We start from the raw sequence: 20,618 nt of genomic DNA on the forward strand, positions 1-20,618 counted from the left end.
CGCACTCATTCGATGATGTGAACTGGAAAAGCAGCTCTCTTCGGGCAACCTAGAATCCTTCCTCTTCATATACACATGATGCAGTGCTCCCGTTTTGACAGGACTGGTGGCGTGTCAGTGTGAACTAGTTTTAAAGTGAAGCATTCGTGCTGAAAGAATAAGTAAGCACATCTACAACTTACCCCGATAAATTTAGATTCCGTGTTTTGGCCTCTTTGTGGAGGACCTCTTTGTCTCTCTCCAGTGTGCCCCTTTCTCGTGTTTTAATGTGGGGGGTTGTGTCTGAGCAGGACACATCATTATCATCGGATTAAATCAGCATCATCTTTCCATCCACATCTGGGGGGGATCATCCACAAGGTCCATGTGCCTTAGGGGCTTAACTGCGGTTGTCACACAAAGACCTGCTTTACATCAAAGACCCTGCGAGCTAAACGAGAGCTACCCTTTATAGTTCCTTCATCTTCAATTATGGAGGCCTGCCCTTCCCATATGTACTCTCGGAAACGGGATGAGGGTGGGCGGCGGCTGTCCCTTAGCACTTGGACAGGTGGACCGCTACAAACATTAAACACAGCAATAACATTATTATTATTATTATTATTATTATTATTATTATTATTATTATTATTATTATGTATTTGTCCTCTTTAGTATACTGATACAAGTGTTTCTCTACTACATGCCTCATAATGATCAACTACACTGATGTAAAATCTTATCTGTCCTTAATGAAATAATGAAAGGATCATAAATCCTCATCTAATAGAATATCGGGTATTAATAACAATACGACATTTACTTTTGAAGTAACCGAGAGATGGCAAACAGGTATACATAAGAATCTCCTATTTTAATTCATATACGATTGTGTTTGTATCTGATGATTACAGCAATTGTGACTTATATAATTATTTTGGTTTTATTTATTAGTAATTTTAATGATTTCTATTTTACTTTCACAGCATCTCAGGGTGCAGGATCGCTGTCCTCTGCCATATGGAAAAGACACAATCGATTAAGTGTAGGCCCGTAGCGTTTGATCTGGGACCCCGTAATCTACTTACATGTGTCTACTGCTCTAGCTATAGCTAAAATAACTGCACGTCTAGGCTTGAACTTTAAAGCAAGACCACCTCAAGTTTGTTTGTTTTTTCTTTTTAAAATTGGAAGCGCATTGGGGAAATGTTTAAAGAATCGCCATAAAACATCCGCAAAGCATCTGTCACAGGTTTAAAAAGCTAAAAACCAATCAGGTAAGCTGTTCCTTTGACGGACATTTGCAGTCCTTGCAGTGTGAGAGCCCGTTTTAAGAGGGCGGGCCACAAAGTTGTGGCGTCGTTTATAGCCCAGAGTTTGACGGCAGCGAGCAAGTGTGCGTCTCTGGTTACTCGGGGCTGTTTGGTGAGGATTAATCTGCAACATGGAATACACACTCAACATTCAAATCCAGGAGGGTGATTGCCTTGAATCCTGAAGAAATCTGCTCATTTAGTAAACAGGTAATGATTATTGTTTTACTGTATGTCATCATAGCGCAGTTTTAATGTTGAAGATTTGCTCTAGTTACTGACGTTCCGAGTTCTGTTGCCTATTACTTCGTGTCAGTGCCTGCTTGCTGCTCTGATGCTTTAATGCGGAGTAATTACAGTACTTTCCCAAAGCACCGCTCATTTACCTCGCGTTTTCTCAAATTTTTATGCTATTGTATATTTTTTTAATTAGCCTTTTTCTTGCTTTGCACTTTTAGCCTGCTTTATGTAAGAATTTGTTAAGTTCAAAACTTCAATGAGAAGGTCTGTTATTATGGAGGTAAAATGTCTGTAGGTGAATCCTCCAAATTCTGTAACAGGGAGTTTAGAAAGTTCACTACCCAGCTAAAACATGCATTTTCTCTCACCCTGTTTTTATTTTAGGAGAGATGGAGAAGGATTTGTCATCAACACCAACTAGTGTCAACGTCCAGGGGTCGAGCCCTGTCCTGGATATACCCTCTTGTCCCTCCCCCATGCAAATTCCTCTTTCACCCATCTCCAGTAACCTCTCTGCTTCTCCCACTCAGCATGAAAAATCAGCAACCTCTCTGGAACCCAGAAAATTACCCAGTTCTTCGCCACCATCTACACATACTACCGCTAAACAGATGGATCCCCCCCTTTCCTTAGACAAGTCAAAGCCCTTATCTCCTGCTGTGTGTCCTAGCTCTACATGTAAAACCGTTTCTACTAATCCCTCCCTTAGTGCTCCAATCAGAACACCTCTACCAGCTTCTCTCACCCTTGCTGACCCTCAAACTTCCACAATTTCACCCACTTCCAACATCACATCTGCCTCCTCAACAGCTACTTCCACCACGGCTTCCACATCTTCTTCCATGGCCTCCGCAAAACGCACTTTTGCTTCCATGGCCAAACGGGTAATCATACAGGAAAGACTTAGAAAAGCTGAGGAAGAGGATGCCATTGATGAAGAGGATGGTAAGAACAGTTTCATTCAGATTGAGGGATTAAATGACAGATTTTGAAGGTTCAGTGCTGCTGAGAGGATGTCATAGACCAGTTGCTGTGTTAAGGTGATAAGCCTTCTGCATGCTTTGGAATGTCTTTTCATGTAACCCTGTCCCGAGGAAAACACAACTCTTGTCCAGAATCCAGAATGCAGATCCACTTTGGCTTCCTTTGTTTACTCATTTGAATCCCGTGCTGTAAAACATTTTGGGATGCTTTTTTTCCCCAGTGAATTAAACACAATAATCTAAATGATGCAAAAGGCTTTTACTTAAATGTCTCAGCAACTTGTTATGGCTTGCCTTTAAATCTGTAGGGCATTACACAGGGACATTATGACTTTGGTAGTCTAAAACTCCAATATGAGATTCAAATCTATGAAACAATATTAGTTGCGTTGCCGTGGAATTTTGTGCACAAAATAATGTCCGCTCATTGATAAAATAGTACACCTTTTTCATTGTACATCATGATATGTTTCATGTATCACAATAAATATTTTATCTGTCAAGTGCACTAATTTTATAACCTCACTTCCAAAAGTTGCGAAGGTGTAAATGCAGTTTTAAGAAGAATGCAATGACTTCCAAATCACATAAACTCCATATTTCGTGGAAATATATATACAAAGGCAGTCTGTAAAATGCTGAAACTGAAGAAATTGTATTGTCATTGAAAAAATATGAATTTTGCAACAGAAAAGTTAAACAGAAGTTGCTCATTGTTTAAAAAGCCAATTTTACAGCCTAAATTTGGTTGGTTAGCAGCATCACTGGTTTAAAAATGTCTGCCAAGTGTAACAATAGGAGGGGTTCAGCACTCTCTGAAAGGTTAAATATGCAAAAAAGTATTACTATTTAAAGTTTATTCTATAAAAACAAAGCACAAAAAGAATTTGATTGTGTCATTGTACACTCAAAAATTAACACTCGCGTTCGTTAATTCTCTCTGACACAGATTCAACAAGGTGCTGAAAACATTCTACAAAAGTTTTGGTCCATTTTAAAATGACAGCATCATGAAGGTGATGCGGATTTGTTGGCAGCATAACAATAAAGTGAATTTCCTGCCCCATCACATCCCATAACTGCTCTGCTGGATGTAGACCTGGTGACTGTGGGGCCCATTTGGATACACTGAACTTATTGTCATGTTCAAGATACCACCAGTTTGAGTTTCCTGACATGGTGTTTTATCCTGCTGGAAGAAGCATTTTTTTTTTTACCCTACAAGAAGATGGCTAACATTGTTAGCAACAACACTCAGGTAGCCTGTGGTGTTTAAACTATGCTCAGTTGGTACCAAGGAGTCTAAAGTGTGTCAAGAAAATATCTTCCCTAAACCTTGGTACAATAAAAATGCATTGTACTTTCATGTTGCATATATCAAAATCTGACCCCACTATCCAAATGTCATAGCAGAAGTCAAGACTCCTCAGACCAGGCAATGTTTTTCCAATTTTTGTGTTGTCTGGTTTTGGTAAGTATGTGGGAATTATAGCCTCAGTTTCCTGTTCTTAGCTGACAGAAGTGGCACCCATTGTGGTCTTCTGCTGTGGTAATCCATCTGCTTCGGGGTTTAATGTGTTTTCAGAGATACTCTCCCTTGCATACCTTGTTTGTGAAAGTAAATATTGAGTCTCCTAACTGTCTCCTGTCTCCTAACTGTCAGCTTAAAGCAGTATGGCCATTCTTCTCAGACCTCTGGTAACAACAAGGCATTTTTGCCAAAAGAACTGCTGCTCACTGGATATTTACTCTTTTTCAGGCCATTCATAGGAAACCCTAGAGATGACTGTGTGGGAAAGTCCCAGTAGATCAGACTGTATAATCAGATTTTTATGTATAATAATAAAACTGTTCATAATGTACATTTCCCATAAGCACTTTAGAAAACCGACACTCTTGCCTCAATGACATTTTGTGGTATTTCAATATATTCCATAGCTGTTGGAATTGAAAACAAGATCCTGGCTTTACCAGTTGGAGATCTGCTATGCGTGATAAGCTGTGACATTTGAAATGCAGTAAGGGCTAAAGTTGAAGAGTGTCAAGCCCTTTTCTTAATGGACACCGGGGGGACAGTTATGAAACTTTTACAGCTGACAAGTGCTGTGAAGTAAAAACTGGGCACGGTGTTGCTGGAAGCTTTGAGGTTTTGTCAAAAGTTATTGGCTGTTAATTAAAATTGATATACATGATTTTTTTTTTATTAAGACATATTGTGTCCTCTCCTGCAGATGAAGAACCAGAGGAAGAAGACGTGTCTGTGGAGCAGCTTGAGGAGAAGGCCATAGGCGGTGATGCCAGAGCTCAGGCCCGTGTAAGTGAAAGCACATGCACAGACATGCACAGACAGGCTCTTGGCATTGTTTTCAGTCCTGCAAGCTGACTCAGTCTGGTTTTCAGCATGTGCCTATTTTGGGCCACTTGGAAGATGATCCCACAATTTCAGTGTGACACACTAATATACTGTCATACTTACAAATCATTAAGAAGTGTAAAAGTTAAAGCATACTGTAGCATGTACTGCTGCTGTATAAATAACAATGCAAAATTCACACTCTGTTTACTCCATGTTGTCTGCCAGCGCAAATAAATTCAAGGGTGGGCTAGAAGTGACATTCCCAAGTGTCTTGTCAACATTTGGTTCAACATTCTCTTGCCAGATGTCATGTATTTGCACATACCCACTGTCTAAATAAGGAGAGGGTGTGCATATCTAAGAGAACACATGGAAACCTGAGACCATATCAGTACAGCAGCTGGATGCTGAGAAGCATTGGTAGGCCATCCATTTGTGCATTATGGTATCCCAATAGGCAAGATACACATTATAATATTTACAGTACCGTCCAATTCTCCAATTCAAAGCTTTATTTTATTTTAAAAACATTTTGTCACTCTAGCAATTAAAATAAGTTTTATGATGGTATTTTCATTGTTTGTCTGATAGACACAGGAATACACAACTGCAGAACCATTAAAAACGAAGACACATCTGATTCCACACAAATAGGGACATTTAATAATAACTGAGTGAAAGGGAAGTTTATGAAATGACAGTTAATATTAGAAAGCCGTCACTTGATATGCCACAGGGGCCACTGCTGCCCCTGTTAGTTAGACATGACGAATGCCCCGACGGCTACAGAAACAGAAAATAATACATTCTGAAGTCATGTGTTCTTGGTGCATTATATGAACTTTACTATGAACTGTTTTGATTGGAGCTCACAAACAAGTGTTAATCTAATAATCTTTGAGGATTGTTCAAAATAACAAGAGAGCTACTGGAAATACAAGTTCCTGTTTAATTACATTTTTGTGTCACTGCAGATTAATTTTGATGACAGTGAATGTCGTAGCTGGAGGTGTTGCTTTTTTTTCCATCTGTCTCTCCCATTTTTTTCATAATGCTAATATTTTAGGAATACCCTCAGGGAACTTCTTAAGCTTTAGCACAAACGTTCACTTGCTCTCAACAATGAAATTATTATTATTCGGTAGCTAAAATTCAGAGGTCAGTGTGACCTCACGTAACACATTTTTGGCCATAACATTAAGAATGCATACACCAATTATGACCAAAACACTTCACATACATTTTTAATGCGATAAAATTAATATGCAATTCTGTTTCTGTCCAAAATACAAAAGAAGCTCAGCTGTGATTTCACTATGGCATAATGTTTTATGATAACACTTTTTTGAGCATTGTTCACTGCTGTATCTTGGGAGCTAGGAAAAAGATTGTAGTAGACATACAGTTTTGGACATACACGATTTTTTGTAGTTTTGCCTTTAACACCACAGTATAACAAGCTTGCTTAAATACATATCCATTCATGCAGTACATTAAGTAAGCTGAAATAATCTGGCCCTTTTACCTCTCCTCTGTCTTTCAGCTGGGTCAGCACTACTTGGGTCTTGATAAAGAGAAGGATACTGAAACAAATAATCTGCTGGCTGTTAACTGGCTTGTTAAAGCAGCAAAACAGGGAAGAAGGGATGCAGCAAAAACCCTGCAGCGCTGCTGGATCCAGAAGAAAGGTTCATTTAACACAAGTATCACGTGTGTTAAAGTCTTTATGTTTCTGTTCTATAACTTAAGCTCACTTCCACTAGGAATCACCACAGAGAATGAGGCCGATGTCCGCAGGTTGTCGACAGAGAGTAAGTTTGAGCTGGCAGTACGCAAAGCAGCCATGATGATGTACTGGAAGCTAAACCCAGACAGGAAGAAGAAGGTGACTGTATCTGAGATGCTGGAAAATGTCAACCAGGTGAATGCAGTTCCAGGTAGGAGAGACAAACTCAGCCACAGATATTTTTGATAAATTCATCATTAAAAGGTATTAACTATTTTTGAATGGTGAAAATAATGCTGCATGATGTACTAGTGGCTATACCTAGAAGGCTTTAGTATGCTGTTATGCAATAGCTGTCACTACTGCTGGAAATATGAGATGCCCCTCTGTGTGATTTTAATATTTGCAGCTGTTACAATGAATAGTTTCATATTACCAGCTTTCATCCAGCTCAATGGTGGTGTGGTCGTTTCTCACCAACAGGTGGCACTGCAAGCAGCAAGGTTCCTGTCCCAACTTCGAATCAAGCCCAGAAAGTGTTGGGGAGCATGGTCAGCAAGGAATGTAGGTATCCAGAGAGGGTGGAGGAGCAGACCAGAAAGTATATTGCATCTCCAGGTGTAATTATCTCTCTTTATCTCTTAGCCAGTCAGATGGTGGACCTGGATGAGTTTGTTGAGATGACTAAGAACTATGCACAGGGTATTGCCCCGGCTACTCCCAAGAATGGCAGCCAAGTCTCAGCCACAACTGAAAGCCCTGCACCTCATGACAGTCGTACAGGGGTAAAAAAAAAAAGAAAAAGAAAAAAAAGAAAAAATAGGTTTACACTTCACATAAGCAGAAATAAACTGTTACTTGAACATAGTTATTTGATACAGCATGGCTGTGAATGTGTTTGTGTTTGCAACTATGTTTTTAAAGCACAAGGCTGAGTCAGTCTCATCAGGATGCAAGAAGTCAAACAAGAGTGCCTGGAGTTTTGGCCGAAGTGGGATGATGCTGCACACCAGTGAGACCGGAGCCTTTAGAAGGGCCATGGACATGAAGTCACAATTAATAGTACCTGTTCTCTCATTATTATTTCACATTTTAATATTCTTTTAAATGTGTTGATATTCTCTGTTCATCTTCATATCCGTCTCTCTTCTCCTCAGATGCTGCAGTACCCACTGCATGCAGTTGTTCAGATAAAGGAGCATCTTGTTGATTGGGCATCACGGGCCGGTGTCCAGTGGCTGAGCACAATCATTCCGACGCAACACGTCAATGCTCTCATTTTCTTCTTCATCATCAGCAACTTGACAGTGGATCTGTTTGCTTTTGTTATCCCTCTGCTTGTCTTCTACCTCTCCTTCATCGCCATGATCATTTGCACGCTGCGTATTTTCCAGAGGACAAAGGTGAGCATTTCCTTTCAGTTTCATTTAGTAATTTTCACACAGTTAGCAGGACTGTCAGAACCTTGAAAGTTTACATGAAAGTTTATGAAACAAAGTAATTTCTACTGTAAATGTGCATTTATTTTTGCATTTCTCCTTAATCAATGAAATTATATAGTGCTCAACCAATTTATTACACCACAACCAATGTAAGGTTTATGCTAAATCTGCCCTACATTAACAGTACTGGTAAAAAAGTAAAAAAAAGGGACACAATTTCAGATTTAAAATTTGCAGCACATTAAAAAAATTCAACCAACCTCAATCCACTTTGAATGCCTATAAATCAGAAAATATTTATAGCATGAAGGTAAACTTTGCGGACTAAATTTTTGTACAAAAAAATCAGCTAATGCTAAATGGGACAGGTGAGAATTTGTATTTTGTTGTTGTTGTTGTTTTTCTTTAATTTGTTTGATTTTGAATTTCAGTCTAAATACCCTGCATTTAAGTGCTTTTCTTCCTTTCACTTGTAAACTTTCCCCCTTTTTCTAGACCTGGGAGAACTTTAGTGCCCTGACATCTCTGCTGACACGGTTTGAACCTGGCCTTGATGTGGAGCAAGCAGAGACAAACTTTGGCTGGAACAACCTTGAACCGTACCTCTATTTTATCTTCTCCGTCTTCTTTGTAATTTTCTCCTTCCCTGTAGCAGACAAGAATTGGATCCCCTGCTCTGAGCTCTCGACTATGGCCATCTTCTTTACTGCTGTCAGCTACCACAGCCTCAGCCCAAATGCCACAGCATATGCACGCCGGGCAATGGTTATAGAGGTCAATTGACTGAGTGATTGAATGATCAGAATTACTGTCTTGCCTGTTGCTAAGTATAATTTACACTAATAATATTGCGGCTTAATTAATCATTTCATTCTTAATGAAATGATTTGGAATTTCCGGGAAACCACTTGTTTGCCTTCTGTCATAAAAACATGTAGCAGCAACATGACATTGGTAACAGAGGAAAAATATTTTTGTAAATACTGGGAAATCTCAGATTTGGGAGTTGAAGTTTTATTTTGCCTTGTACAACCAGAGTTTGACATAATTTTCTAGTAATGCCTTTTTTAGGCATAAGTTGCATAATATTGCTGGCCTTATTAGCCTGATAGTGACCACATGCTTTCATTCACTCGTTGTTGTGTACGCTGTGTGGCAGGCAGAGGTAGGACCCAAAAGCAGGACTCAGACACAAAGGGATCAACTGAAAGAGGCAGCTTTATTGCTGAGACTATTTAACCACAAGGGTACTAACAACCAAAAACTCAGAAATGAGCAACTAGGAACCATAAACTGGTAACAAACAACTAGGAGATTAAAACTAGGAATTAACAAGTGAAACATGGCACACATGGCAAACAGGGACAACACGACAATGTGCAGAGGAAGAGAGAGGACTTAAGTACACACATGATAACGAGAGGATGGGACACAACGGGAACTAATACAGGCAAACAGGACAAGAGAAGCAAAATAAAATAAAACAGGAAGTACAATAACCACACAGACAAAGACTAAGAAACAAGTGTTTGACACTGGGACCAGGGGAGAAACAGACGTGGGAACAAAATTGACTGAGGAGACAGAAAGGAAATACTAAACACGGAGATAAGAGTAAAACAAACATGAAGACAAGTCTGATAAAACAGTCTGTGGAACATAGGAGAGGCATGGAAACAGAACCTGAAGACTAGATGGCAAAACTAAGGCCAGAAACTACAAGTATTACACAAAACAGAAAAACAACTAAAAGACCCAGAACCAGGGATATAAACTAAACCATAGAATGGGTTAAAGGGTTTTTATGTGTACTTAACCTTAGTTTTATGAATGGAAAACATGCAATGCTGTTGTGCAAATGTCGACATAAATCTCTTTCCTATTTATAATCTTAATGTTTTTATGACAGTGAAATAAAACAGCCTTCTCCAAGTTAATCAAAACCTCTGTTGTGTCCTTGCATTTGGTTTAATCCAGATGGCATCATCTCTCTGTTGCCTGACGCAGTTCTTGCCACAGAACATGATGGCGCTTCATTTACTGGGACACACCTTTGCCACTCTGCCACTGGGGGAGTCTGTGGTGCTGAAGCTCAGTCTCCCCTGCTTGCTTTATGTTTACCTGTTCTATCTGTTCTTCAGGTAAGAAAGATTTGGACAAACTGAAATATTGATTACTTATATTAGTAAAATTCTCAAACTGGTCTCTGCCATGTTGTTTTATTCTATGTTAAAATGACAGATTTACTCTTCAGACACTTAAAGTAATCTCAGAACTTTTTACCCCCTCCTTTTTGTTTTTCCTTCCTTAGCATGGCGAGGATGCGTGGTTTCCGGGGAACTTACTGCTTCCTGGTTCCGTATCTTGTGTGCTTCATGTGGTGCGAGTTCTCAGTGGTCCTCCTCCAGAATTCCACTGTTGTGGGTCTAATCCGCACTTGTGTGGCTTACTTTCTCTTCCTGTTTGCTTTGCCTGTTCTGGCATTTGGTCTCGCCACCATGCTTTTCATCCAAGTGTTTAAGTGGTTCCTCGAGCTAGAACTGACAAAGATGATCGTGACCCTGGTAATATGTGCGATCCCTGTCACCTTGCGGCTGTGGACGCGGTTCAGCACGTCCATTCTGGATGTCTTTCGCTCACTGACTCATCGGGGTCCAGTCAAACTCATTTTACTCTGCATCTCCATGGTCCTTCTGTTCTTCTCTGTCTATGTGTACCATGCAGAAGGTGAGAAGGTGTACAACTCCACCCTTACTTGGAGTCAGTATGGCCAGGTTTGTGGGCCTCCTGCTTGGGAAACCAAAGGCATAGCCCAGACACAAATCTTCTGTAGCCACCTGAATGGACACAGAGTCACCTGGACTGGGCGCTTCAAGCAAGTCCGTGTGGCTGAAACAGAGAATGGGGCACAGTCTGTGATCAACATGTTGCCGGTGTTTGTGGGAGATTGGCTGCGCTGCTTGTACGGTGAGACCTATCCCAAATGTGAGCCAAAGAATGCCACAGTTGCAAATCTGACAGCTGCAGATTTGACAGCCAGTTCTGCATCAGGGCCTGTTTCATTGCCAATCCTCCTTCTATCGCAAGATGAGGAAGAACTGTGTCAGCTCAAGGCTCTGGCTAAACATACCTGCCATGTCAAGCGTTTCGAGAGCTACCGCTTTGAAGTGACAGTGGGAATGATCCAGGATGAACGTGGAGAGAGAGAGGACCCAGCCAGAGATATAGTCCTAATGGCCAGTCATGAGTTCAGACAGGTGCTTCTAAATCTGAGCCCTGGTAATAAGGTGGAGTTTAGCACCAAACTGGAGGGACGTCTAGGAGCCAGAGCTCCAGCCTTTGAGTTGAAAGCTATCCACTGTCTTGACTGTCCTTCTTCAGTGCTCACTGGAGGCAGGCAGGTGAAAATAGAGAGAAACTGGAGACGTACCACAATGAAAGCCCTGAAGTTTGCATTTGATTTTTTCTTTTCCCCATTTTTGTCAGCAAAAATTTAAAACTAGTAATTAAAAGTAGAAATAAAATAACCTATTTGAGTCTCTCCAGAACATCATCTTGTTTCTTATGATGTTAGTCTAGAAGCACTGATGCAATTAAAATAGTATTTTTTTAATTGGATGGATCTATAAAGTTTGTGTTCCTGTGCATTAGTTTATGCAGATCCTACTTTTACTTTATCTACAGCAGTTTAAGAATCGTCAGACGCCAACTTTGGCAAGACTCATGATCTGTTCTATTTTCAAATCCCTTTTATGTCTAGCTAGAGTTAAACTTATACACACACAACCTAATATATAATAATATGTTATAATATAGTTATAAAGAACTGGAAGATTGGCTGTAATTTGATGGTATCCAGCTGTATGCAAGAAGGTTAATGCTGGGTGCTGTTCTCCTTTGAATACCTAGAAAACTGCACATTTGTTGAAAACAAAATAGCGACTGAGTGGATTTTATATCTGCCTTTGTATTTAGAAATTTATCTAGAAATATAGTGTATGGTTAAGATATTTGCATTTGTATTCTGTTTATATTTGTGCATTTTCAAATGCATATTTAAATATTTTTATGGAAATATATGACACAAATTTAGTGATAATATATATGCATTTCTGGCTTCCTCTGTTAGGCAATATTTTATGATGTTGTCTTTAAACTTCCTGGTCTTAACTTTATTTTTAGCATCAGATTTTCCTGTCTCTCAAGCTATGATGCACATGCAGTCATTTTGAAAAGCCAGCATAAAACTTTCATCCGGGGGGGGGGGTGCAGTAAACTTGCAGATTTTTGTGTTACACATATCAAAATGCATCAAATGTGGTGCTGTGGATTATACACAGATATCTACACTTTGGTCTGATCTGTCTCTCATCAAGACATCGTTCCAGAAGTCTTGTGGTTTGCCCAGATGCAGATCTGCAAACTTAAACTGTGCTGACATCTTGTTTTTAGAGGAAGAGCCTTTCTCCTGGAACCCCTTCTACTCAAGTTGTACTTTTTATAAATTTACTATCATGAACTTTAACATATTCAGGCCTATAGAGGCTAAGATATAGTGCTTGTTGTTCTTGTAGGTGATCTGAGAGTTACACAGTGTGACTTTGGAGTGAATTTGCTGGGGCATCCCCTCATTGGAAGATTCTGGCATTTTGTTAACACACATGAGAATGCTCCAGCCCAGAAAACTGCCACAACCTCTGCTTTTATAGAAGTGCTCACTTGCTGATGATCAATAACCAGACGCAAATAAGGTTGAACTTTGTGCAGTTCTGTGAAAACTTTCATTATCACATTAACACACACTAGACCTCCTTTTATGGTATTTCTCAAATGTATGCAAATGACAAATTTAAGACACACCATGTTCATTCCATAACAATTAAGAATTACCAGGAATGTTTAAAATGAGTTGTTTCACTGAGTTGAACACAATATTTGGTTCAAGTTAAGAGACCATTTTGTTTACAGAATCCGAACCTTTAAAGAAAAACATTTTTTATTTCTTGCCAGTTTGGAATTTGACTGAAAAAGAGGTACTAAAAAAAATATTGTACACATAATTAAAATAACCCCCTTGAAAGATTGGCGATGTGCCCAGAGTGTATCGCCACCTCTCAACCCTAAGCTCCATAAGCTCCAGCAGCCCTGAATTGGATAAGTGGAAGAAGATGGATGGACGGATAGTTAAAATAACAGTAATGAATGATTTATTTATTTTTGAAATGGGGGTTTTCCTAGATATCTGGTTTACACAGTACAGTAATGCAGTGGTGGTGTATGAAAAGCTTTACACATAAACACTATCAATCTGTAACCGCAATGCTCGTGTGAATTACAATTGCTGATGTTGAGCCTCAACACTGTAAATGTGAGTGCCTTTTTTTTCCACTGATGGAGTTAAATGGGGTGTCTATTAAAATGCTTGAATTGGGGGGAAAAAAAATCTCTTGTGAAAGGTTTTATTCAGATTAATAGATTTTTTTATATATATTTCTTTTTTGGTGATGAGACAAAAAGCAGAATCTATTAAATGAGGACAGACATTAAAATGAAATCCAACACATTTTTGTTAGATTTTATGTTATTTTATTAATGCACATTCCTTTCATTCACCTCATTTGAGTTATGTTTTCGTACTGTTAGATTTTTAAAGCATGATAGATATACACGCTAGTAGCATTGAGTAATGGCGACATGCTGCTGCTGCTGTGCTCCCGAACACAAATCGTCTCACTGGTTGTATGTGTTGGTGGTTATGATGCGATTACAACTGACTTGTTCTAAACTACATTTCGCCACTGCAGGGATGAACCTCGGAGCTTACATAATGCTTCACAAGGCCCTTCACTATGTAAAACCGTTTTCTTGTGGGTTGTCGTCATCATGGATTTTGCTGTGTCGTACATGTTAAATCAATAAGTGAAAAACTGTATCTGCACATGATAACACTGGCTGGTAGTGAAGACAAAAAATATATATGCCCATAAGAAAACCATCTTAGCTACAGGAAGATAACACAGATGTGTGTGAACAGCAACTTGGAAAACCAAACGGGCATGAGGGAGAGAGGAGGAAGCAGGTGTGACAGCAGTTATTTCTTTACACTGTTGATTCTTCAGATTTTGAAAATGTGCAAAGGGACTTGATATTCTCTACCTTTGCACTGGTTATGTTACTCCACCCACTACAGTACACATTTAAACCACTTACATTAATCCCATCAGGGCCAAGGTCACTTGAAAATAAAGTACTTCACTGTAAACAAACAAGTCTCACGCGATCCAACACAGACATCACCTTACTGTACTGCTGTACATCCCAGGCTTTCAGAGTCGCACCGCAGAGTAGCATGTGGCGCTGTGAGGTATACGGTGTAATGACATTAAGATCTTGTGATAGTATGAATTCACATGACATTACTGCTGTGATGAGCTATTGCACTGATGATAACCTCTAACCTCCAAGCACACTGGACACAAACTTAGTCAACTTTGATTTAAATTTGGGAGTCTCAACGATAAATGATGTGCTTAGAATTCAAGTTTGTCCAAACTGCAAGATTCCCCCATCAATACACACACTGCCTCCTTCAACTGCTATGTTTTCTCATGTAAGCATGTGGATTTGTTTCTTTCCTCTTTTTCTTTTTCTTTTGTTTTTTCTTTTTTACATGAGATTACCATGATACAGCAATCAAAACACAATAAGGGCTTAATATACACAACCAAACAGTTAGTGTTTTTTGTGCACAATTTTACCCCGTCCTCTCTACAGCCAGCAACAACTACCTATATACTGCTACGAGAAAATATCTGATAAAGTGTGATTCCACAAACCTTATTATAAATGAGATCTCACACCGATTTACAGTGTCCTTGACAAAATGCTTTTTTTTCTTAGCTCTCTGGAACTGAAAATTGGTACCGCCTTTAAAAAAAAACACAGACTATTTACAGCAAACAGTAAAAAGAGTGTGTACATTTTTTGTTACCTGTAGAAGAAGAGCTCATGTATTAAAGCAGGAATGCTGCTGCACTGTGTTTTGTTAGTGTTATTATTGCAACGTGAACAGGGAAAAGATTACGGGACAGTTATTCGTGCGTTCCCCCAGAGCACTGCTCTGAAGGAGAGACTGAATTGCTGTTGTCACATGACAAAGAAGAAAAAACTTTTAGGAGACTGTTGTGAACTATACAATAACACCATTCCTGATACCTCACCCTAGTGAAAACAATTAGATTTGGATTAAATGCCTGGTAAAGTTTTCCAGCCATTCTATCAGTATATTCTGTAGCATTTAGAAATTACCTCTCAAATGCTAGCTAGCACATATCTTCCATTTTTATGTGAAAGGTAACCAGAACATTAATGGGAAGTGCAACACGGTGTGAGGAACAGCACTGAGTCACTGCAGATCGAGAGGTGTCCCTGCACCTCATTGACTGCCCCAACAGTGGGGCAGTTAGACAAACATCTTCAAAAAGTGGAAGTAGAGTGCAGCCAAAAATAAATCAATCAATCAAATGTCCCGATGGGTACTAGATCAGTTCAGTTCGGTGATTAGATTAAACACCTTTAAATAAAATGAACTGAATAAAGAGTCTTGTTATTTTATGATTATTCCAATTATGTACAGACTCTGCATCAAAGCATGTCATCAAACATGCCACTCTCCATGCCCTCGATAGAACATCCAAATATATTCCAGTCACTCTTTGCATTTCTGTGACACTTGGATAAAAAGCACTGTGTCTGCTTCTGTTCATATTTCCATTCTTGTCACTGTGCCTGCGTTTCTGGGTTGACACGATCCTGGAAGATGTACAGATTGTTGGTGGCTGCTATGGCAATTATATTTTCAGATGGGTGCCAAGCCATGTGCAGGATTTTCTTGGTGAAGTCCAAGCTATCGACGCCCACATCGCCCCTGCGACGTTTACCGCCAGTGTACACACGGCGGGTTCGCAGTACAGCCCGGGGCTTGCTGCTCTCTCGCCAGGCCTCCAGGGTTACGCCTCGGCCTGTCTCCCTGTCGAACATCCGGAAGAAGCTGTTGTACGCCCCTGTCATAATCACGCTGGATCATGGAGGAAAGGAGAGGAGAAAGAAAGTAAAGAGCGGGAAGAGACAAGCGGTGTTCATGGTAGAATGAGGGGGAGGAAAAGAAGAAAAAGCAAACTGAATACATGAGGATTGATTTGATGTCTGTAAAGCTTGTCTCTGGGATTGATTTAAACGTCGGATAAAGCAGGAGGCTGGGCATTTAGGAAATCACTGTAAGCAGTAACACACTGACACAGCAGTCTGTTTTTGCTTCCGAATCTACTTAAGCTGTACTTTGTCTGTCCCCCCACTGCCTCTTACCTGTCTGAGCTGTTCCAAACACACTCAAACTTGTCAAAGATGCAGTCGTTTTCGTAGAGGGAACACAGCTTACTCCTCAGGTATTCATGGACCTGGGGATGATGCAAACAGTCAGCTTAAGTTTTGGGGAAGGTAGCATTATCCTGCTCAGGACGCTCACATTTTGCCATTTTAATCTTCTTTCTTGTACTTTGCTCTCATGTATAATACACCGGCAGTAAAAATGAGAAAAGGCTTCCAGATTTTCTTTGGGATCAAGTTGATGCTGCTGAATTATGCTGATCAACTGAATGAATTGTGTATAAATGTAAAAATATATGTATATATTTGAATTTGAAAAGCATAACAAACACCCAAAATTTTCAAATTTGATTCAGACAGATTTTATGTCAGACAAATAATGAATAACTACTAGTTAGTTAATAACTAACTAGTAGTTTCACAACTAAAATGATCATATTTTAACAATTTCCAAATAGGTGCAGGTAAAATCCTCTACCTGAAAGGTCTCCACTGGGCCTTTATCCATATTGATATCCCACACCTTAGCGGTGAGGTAGTCTCTGGTCAGCAGGTAACGTCCGCTATGGCTGAACTTAACATCCGACACAGAGGAAATAATCTCTGAGAAGAAGGAGCGGTTCCCTGGATCCTCAGGCTCCTCAAAAACTAATCAGACAGAAATATAATTGCATTGCTTTCGTGAGAGCAAGATTCCTCATGCACAGCTTGCAGTAAACTCTTTAAAATGTTTCCTCACGTTTGGTATGTTTGTCGCAGAGAGCCGAGGCTCTCATGTCACAGAGGCGCAGCGTTCCCTTGCTGCTGCTGTACACGAACAAGTGGCAGTGGTGAGGGTGGAACTCTGCCGCTGTTATCACCTCCGTCAGATCCTCCATGTTTGCTGGTTTGATGTCTACAATATCTGAGAAGCAGAGCCATCAAGGAACAAACAGCGCAGACATTAAGCACCACATAAATCTGGCGAGCTGGGTTTCTACCACAGCCACACCAAATTCCATGACTATGTTTACATTTTGTCACACTGAGGCAGCAGACATGCAAACAAATCACTTATATTCATTCATGCAGTCTTTTTATTTTCAGATGATCTGCACGTTCACAACCTAAATTCATAAAGACATCCCAGAAAAAAAAAAAACTGCACCCCATCCTATCCCCAATATGCATGCACACGCGGTTCCTCTCTGTTCTATTTGTGGTAGTCCTGTGTGGCTCAGAAGAAAGTGTACTGCTGTGTGAATTATTTAAACTCGTCTTCCATAGACGCCTCTATGATTTTCTAGGTCAGCTTCCATTTGAATGGGAAAATCACAACATGCAGCCAGTCCCACATGCTACCACCTGCACTGACTACACAGCATTATAATGGAAACACAAATCCAATCAGAGTCACGTTGTTTACATTAATCAGAAGATGAATTTGGATGATTGGTTATGATTACTGTACATGACCTGGAATTGGCTCCGTGATATTTTAGGCATAAATTTAGATAACAGTGGATGAAATACAAAGACAGATTAGAAGCATATGGGATGCGTTCCCAACACTGCTCAATTTCTTTTTCTTTAGTAAGCAAACTACATACATAATGATCAATACTGATAACTAAAATCATGCACACTAGCATGAATTGTTTTACAGTGTACCTTAACACAATTAAAATGGGATTTTATCCTTTATGGACACTTCACCATAAAATCAAATACAAAAAAAGCTTACTGACGTATATTGCACTTTTTCTTTTTTTTCCCTTTTGGTGTAGACAGGAATCTGTACCTGTTTAGGTATATTGTTCTCATTGCTGTTTTACAATTACCATGAGGATACAGTTACACTTTAACAATGAACAGTGATCTAATTCATACCGCTGAATTCTCTGTAAAATTGAAGGAGTTTCCACCACACAAAAGTCTGAGAGGAGCTATAGAATTATTTAAAGCAAATGGTCATGGTTGGTTAAATTGAAAATAGTGTGTTATAATACAAAAAAAAAGACAGTAAGGATACTGAAACTGCGGTCTGTGATGCCCAGGTGCCACATGTTGATGCGGAGGTCGTCAGCAGACAGGTAGGTTTCCCCATCGCTGTTGACTGAGATGGAGTTGACATGGTAGGTATGTCCATTAGCGAATACTCTTCTGGGACGGACCTCCACCATTAGATCTGTAGGTTTCAGCACTGGCACCTTAAATGGTGAGAGATAAAAGATTTAGCGCGGAAGGGAGGAGGTGATAAGAACAGGAGGAGTAAATCATAGGGCAAAAAGAAAGACAACAATGAAAAAGGACATAATTGGAGGACAGTAGAGCCATGGATCATTTAAGGACAGGAGCAAAAAGACAGACACTTGATTTGATGATTAAATGCTAGCCTGATAAATACTTGTATCAGGCATACCCAACAAAATGAAAGTGTGCAGTTGTATGTGTGTGTCCGAGTACCTGTAGAGAGGTGATGGTAGAGATGTCCTTGAGCCGTCCCTCCTCATCTTTCAGGTTGTATCCTTCTGGTCTCTTGTCTCTCTCGCTTACCTTCCACAGTTTAATAGTCTTATCTGTGACAGGCATCGGGATTTGCGTGCCAGAAAATGATGATTACATTCATCTGTGAAGGTTCTCAGTCATCCAGGTCATCGTAGTCAAAGGAGCTTGCAAAGAAAAGCATCTGGACTTCTTTAAGTTGCTAGAACTTAAAGAAGTCCAGACGCTTTTCTTTGCAAGCTCCTTTGACGATGATTACATTCATTGAAAATTGCAAAGCACAACAAAAATCACATTTGCAGCTAATTTAAAACATAATACTTAATTCATGCACCAAATTTAATTTTTTTTTTCTGTGCCATTACTGCACCTGTAAGTGAGACTCCAAAGACTATCTTGATGTTATTTAATTCTATGTAGGTAATAAAAGATGACGCAAGGCTGCCATAATTTTGGAAATTGGAGGTAGTTTGAAACCAAAGTGTGTAAGCGATACCTGAGCTATATCAAGCAAAAACAACTGCTATTTATAACAAATCTCTCTCTCTCACTCTCTCTCAATATATGTATATGTGTATATATATATATATATATATATATATATATATATATATATATATATATATAGATATAGATAGATAGATAGATAGATAGATAGATAGATAGATAGATAGATAGATAGATAGATAGATAATAAAACCTATATGCATGTATACTTCCTGTACTTCATTTTACCACAACCAACAATCAATATGATGTTCTGATAGAGACTGAGAAGTCACTGATTTCTCACCATTAGTGGAGAGGAGGAAATGTGCTGCGTTCTGCTGTGGCAGCCATCTGATCTTGTTAATTTTTTCTTCTATCTCCACACTCTTCAGGTAGTCAAAGTCAGGCTCGTGGCTCTGAAATGTGCTGTAGACATTGTACTCCCCAGAGTCCCCTGTCTCGCCCACCTCCTCTGATTCACCTTTCGGCTGCCCAGGGCAGACAGTGAGGAAAACACGGCTTTCAGCATGCATTTACAGTATGTGTACAAAGATATTTTTTTTAAAAAGCATGTGTACAGAAAGTGGTGGTTTTGCATTGTAAACTAACCTCAGTCTCTCTCTGAAAGATGACCACCCGGCCACCTTTGTCCCCCGTGGCCAGAAGGTCCCCTGTCTGGTTAAACTCCACTGTAGAGATGACATCAGCTGTAAGGAAGATAGGAACATTGGAGGCAATTAAACAAAAGTATAGAAAGAAGAAAAGAAAACCGCAGCAATGATAGAGTAGCGAGAACGTTAGGCAGGCATGGCAAAAAAAAGCACAGATGATTAAGTGACCATAACAATGTAGAAAAGGCTGGCAATGAAAGAAAAATTAATAAAATCACATATTATTTCAATTACTCTAAACCATAAATCAACCATTTATGTCTATGATGTCTAAGGAAAATTTAAATTATGAAAGTGTCTGTTGCTGAGTCAGGCAGTGTCATCATACATTCCTTCTACTGTGCAATGCAGGAAGCTGAAATTAATCTGTTCAATTATACCAGTATGTTATCTGACACCACAGAGATGGCAGCGACACATCGTCTGCTCTACCTTCAGTGACGTAGTCTCGCAGGAAGGTGTGGTTGATTTTGGGGCTCTCAGCGTCCTCGCCCATCTGAAGCTGAGGGAGGGTGACCCGCCAGTGCGCCCGTCCTGAGGGGAAGGGTCC

The 20,618-nt window shown here is 39.7% G+C and overlaps 2 protein-coding genes across 2 annotated transcripts; one reads left to right on the plus strand and one right to left on the minus strand.

The window, feature by feature from the left end:
• Positions 1-263: 263 nt before the first annotated feature.
• Positions 264-15,044, plus strand: wfs1a (Wolfram syndrome 1a (wolframin)). Its single transcript, XM_084931241.1, has 12 exons — positions 264-1,502; positions 1,917-2,477; positions 4,747-4,829; positions 6,415-6,559; positions 6,635-6,808; positions 7,081-7,161; positions 7,243-7,382; positions 7,522-7,659; positions 7,755-8,000; positions 8,535-8,813; positions 10,017-10,180; positions 10,351-15,044. The coding sequence occupies exons 2-12, from the start codon at positions 1,922-1,924 to the stop codon at positions 11,534-11,536; spliced, it is 3,192 nt and encodes a 1,063-aa protein (XP_084787367.1). The 5' UTR covers positions 264-1,502; positions 1,917-1,921; the 3' UTR covers positions 11,537-15,044.
• ppp2r2ca (protein phosphatase 2, regulatory subunit B, gamma a) lies at positions 13,224-20,604 on the minus strand. The gene is made up of 9 exons (XM_084931245.1): positions 20,501-20,604; positions 20,007-20,104; positions 19,702-19,885; positions 18,870-18,982; positions 18,436-18,613; positions 17,164-17,328; positions 16,903-17,072; positions 16,404-16,495; positions 13,224-16,116 (listed from the first exon to the last, which is right to left on the minus strand). Exons 1-9 carry the CDS (start codon positions 20,562-20,564, stop codon positions 15,819-15,821), a joined length of 1,362 nt encoding a protein of 453 aa, XP_084787371.1. The 5' UTR covers positions 20,565-20,604; the 3' UTR covers positions 13,224-15,818.
• Between the last annotated feature and the right edge of the window lie 14 nt (positions 20,605-20,618).

This window comes from Perissodus microlepis, chromosome 6 (genome assembly GCF_051167445.1).
Source record: "Perissodus microlepis isolate ML-2025 ecotype Zambia chromosome 6, ASM5116744v1, whole genome shotgun sequence".
Lineage (NCBI taxonomy): Eukaryota > Metazoa > Chordata > Actinopteri > Cichliformes > Cichlidae > Perissodus > Perissodus microlepis.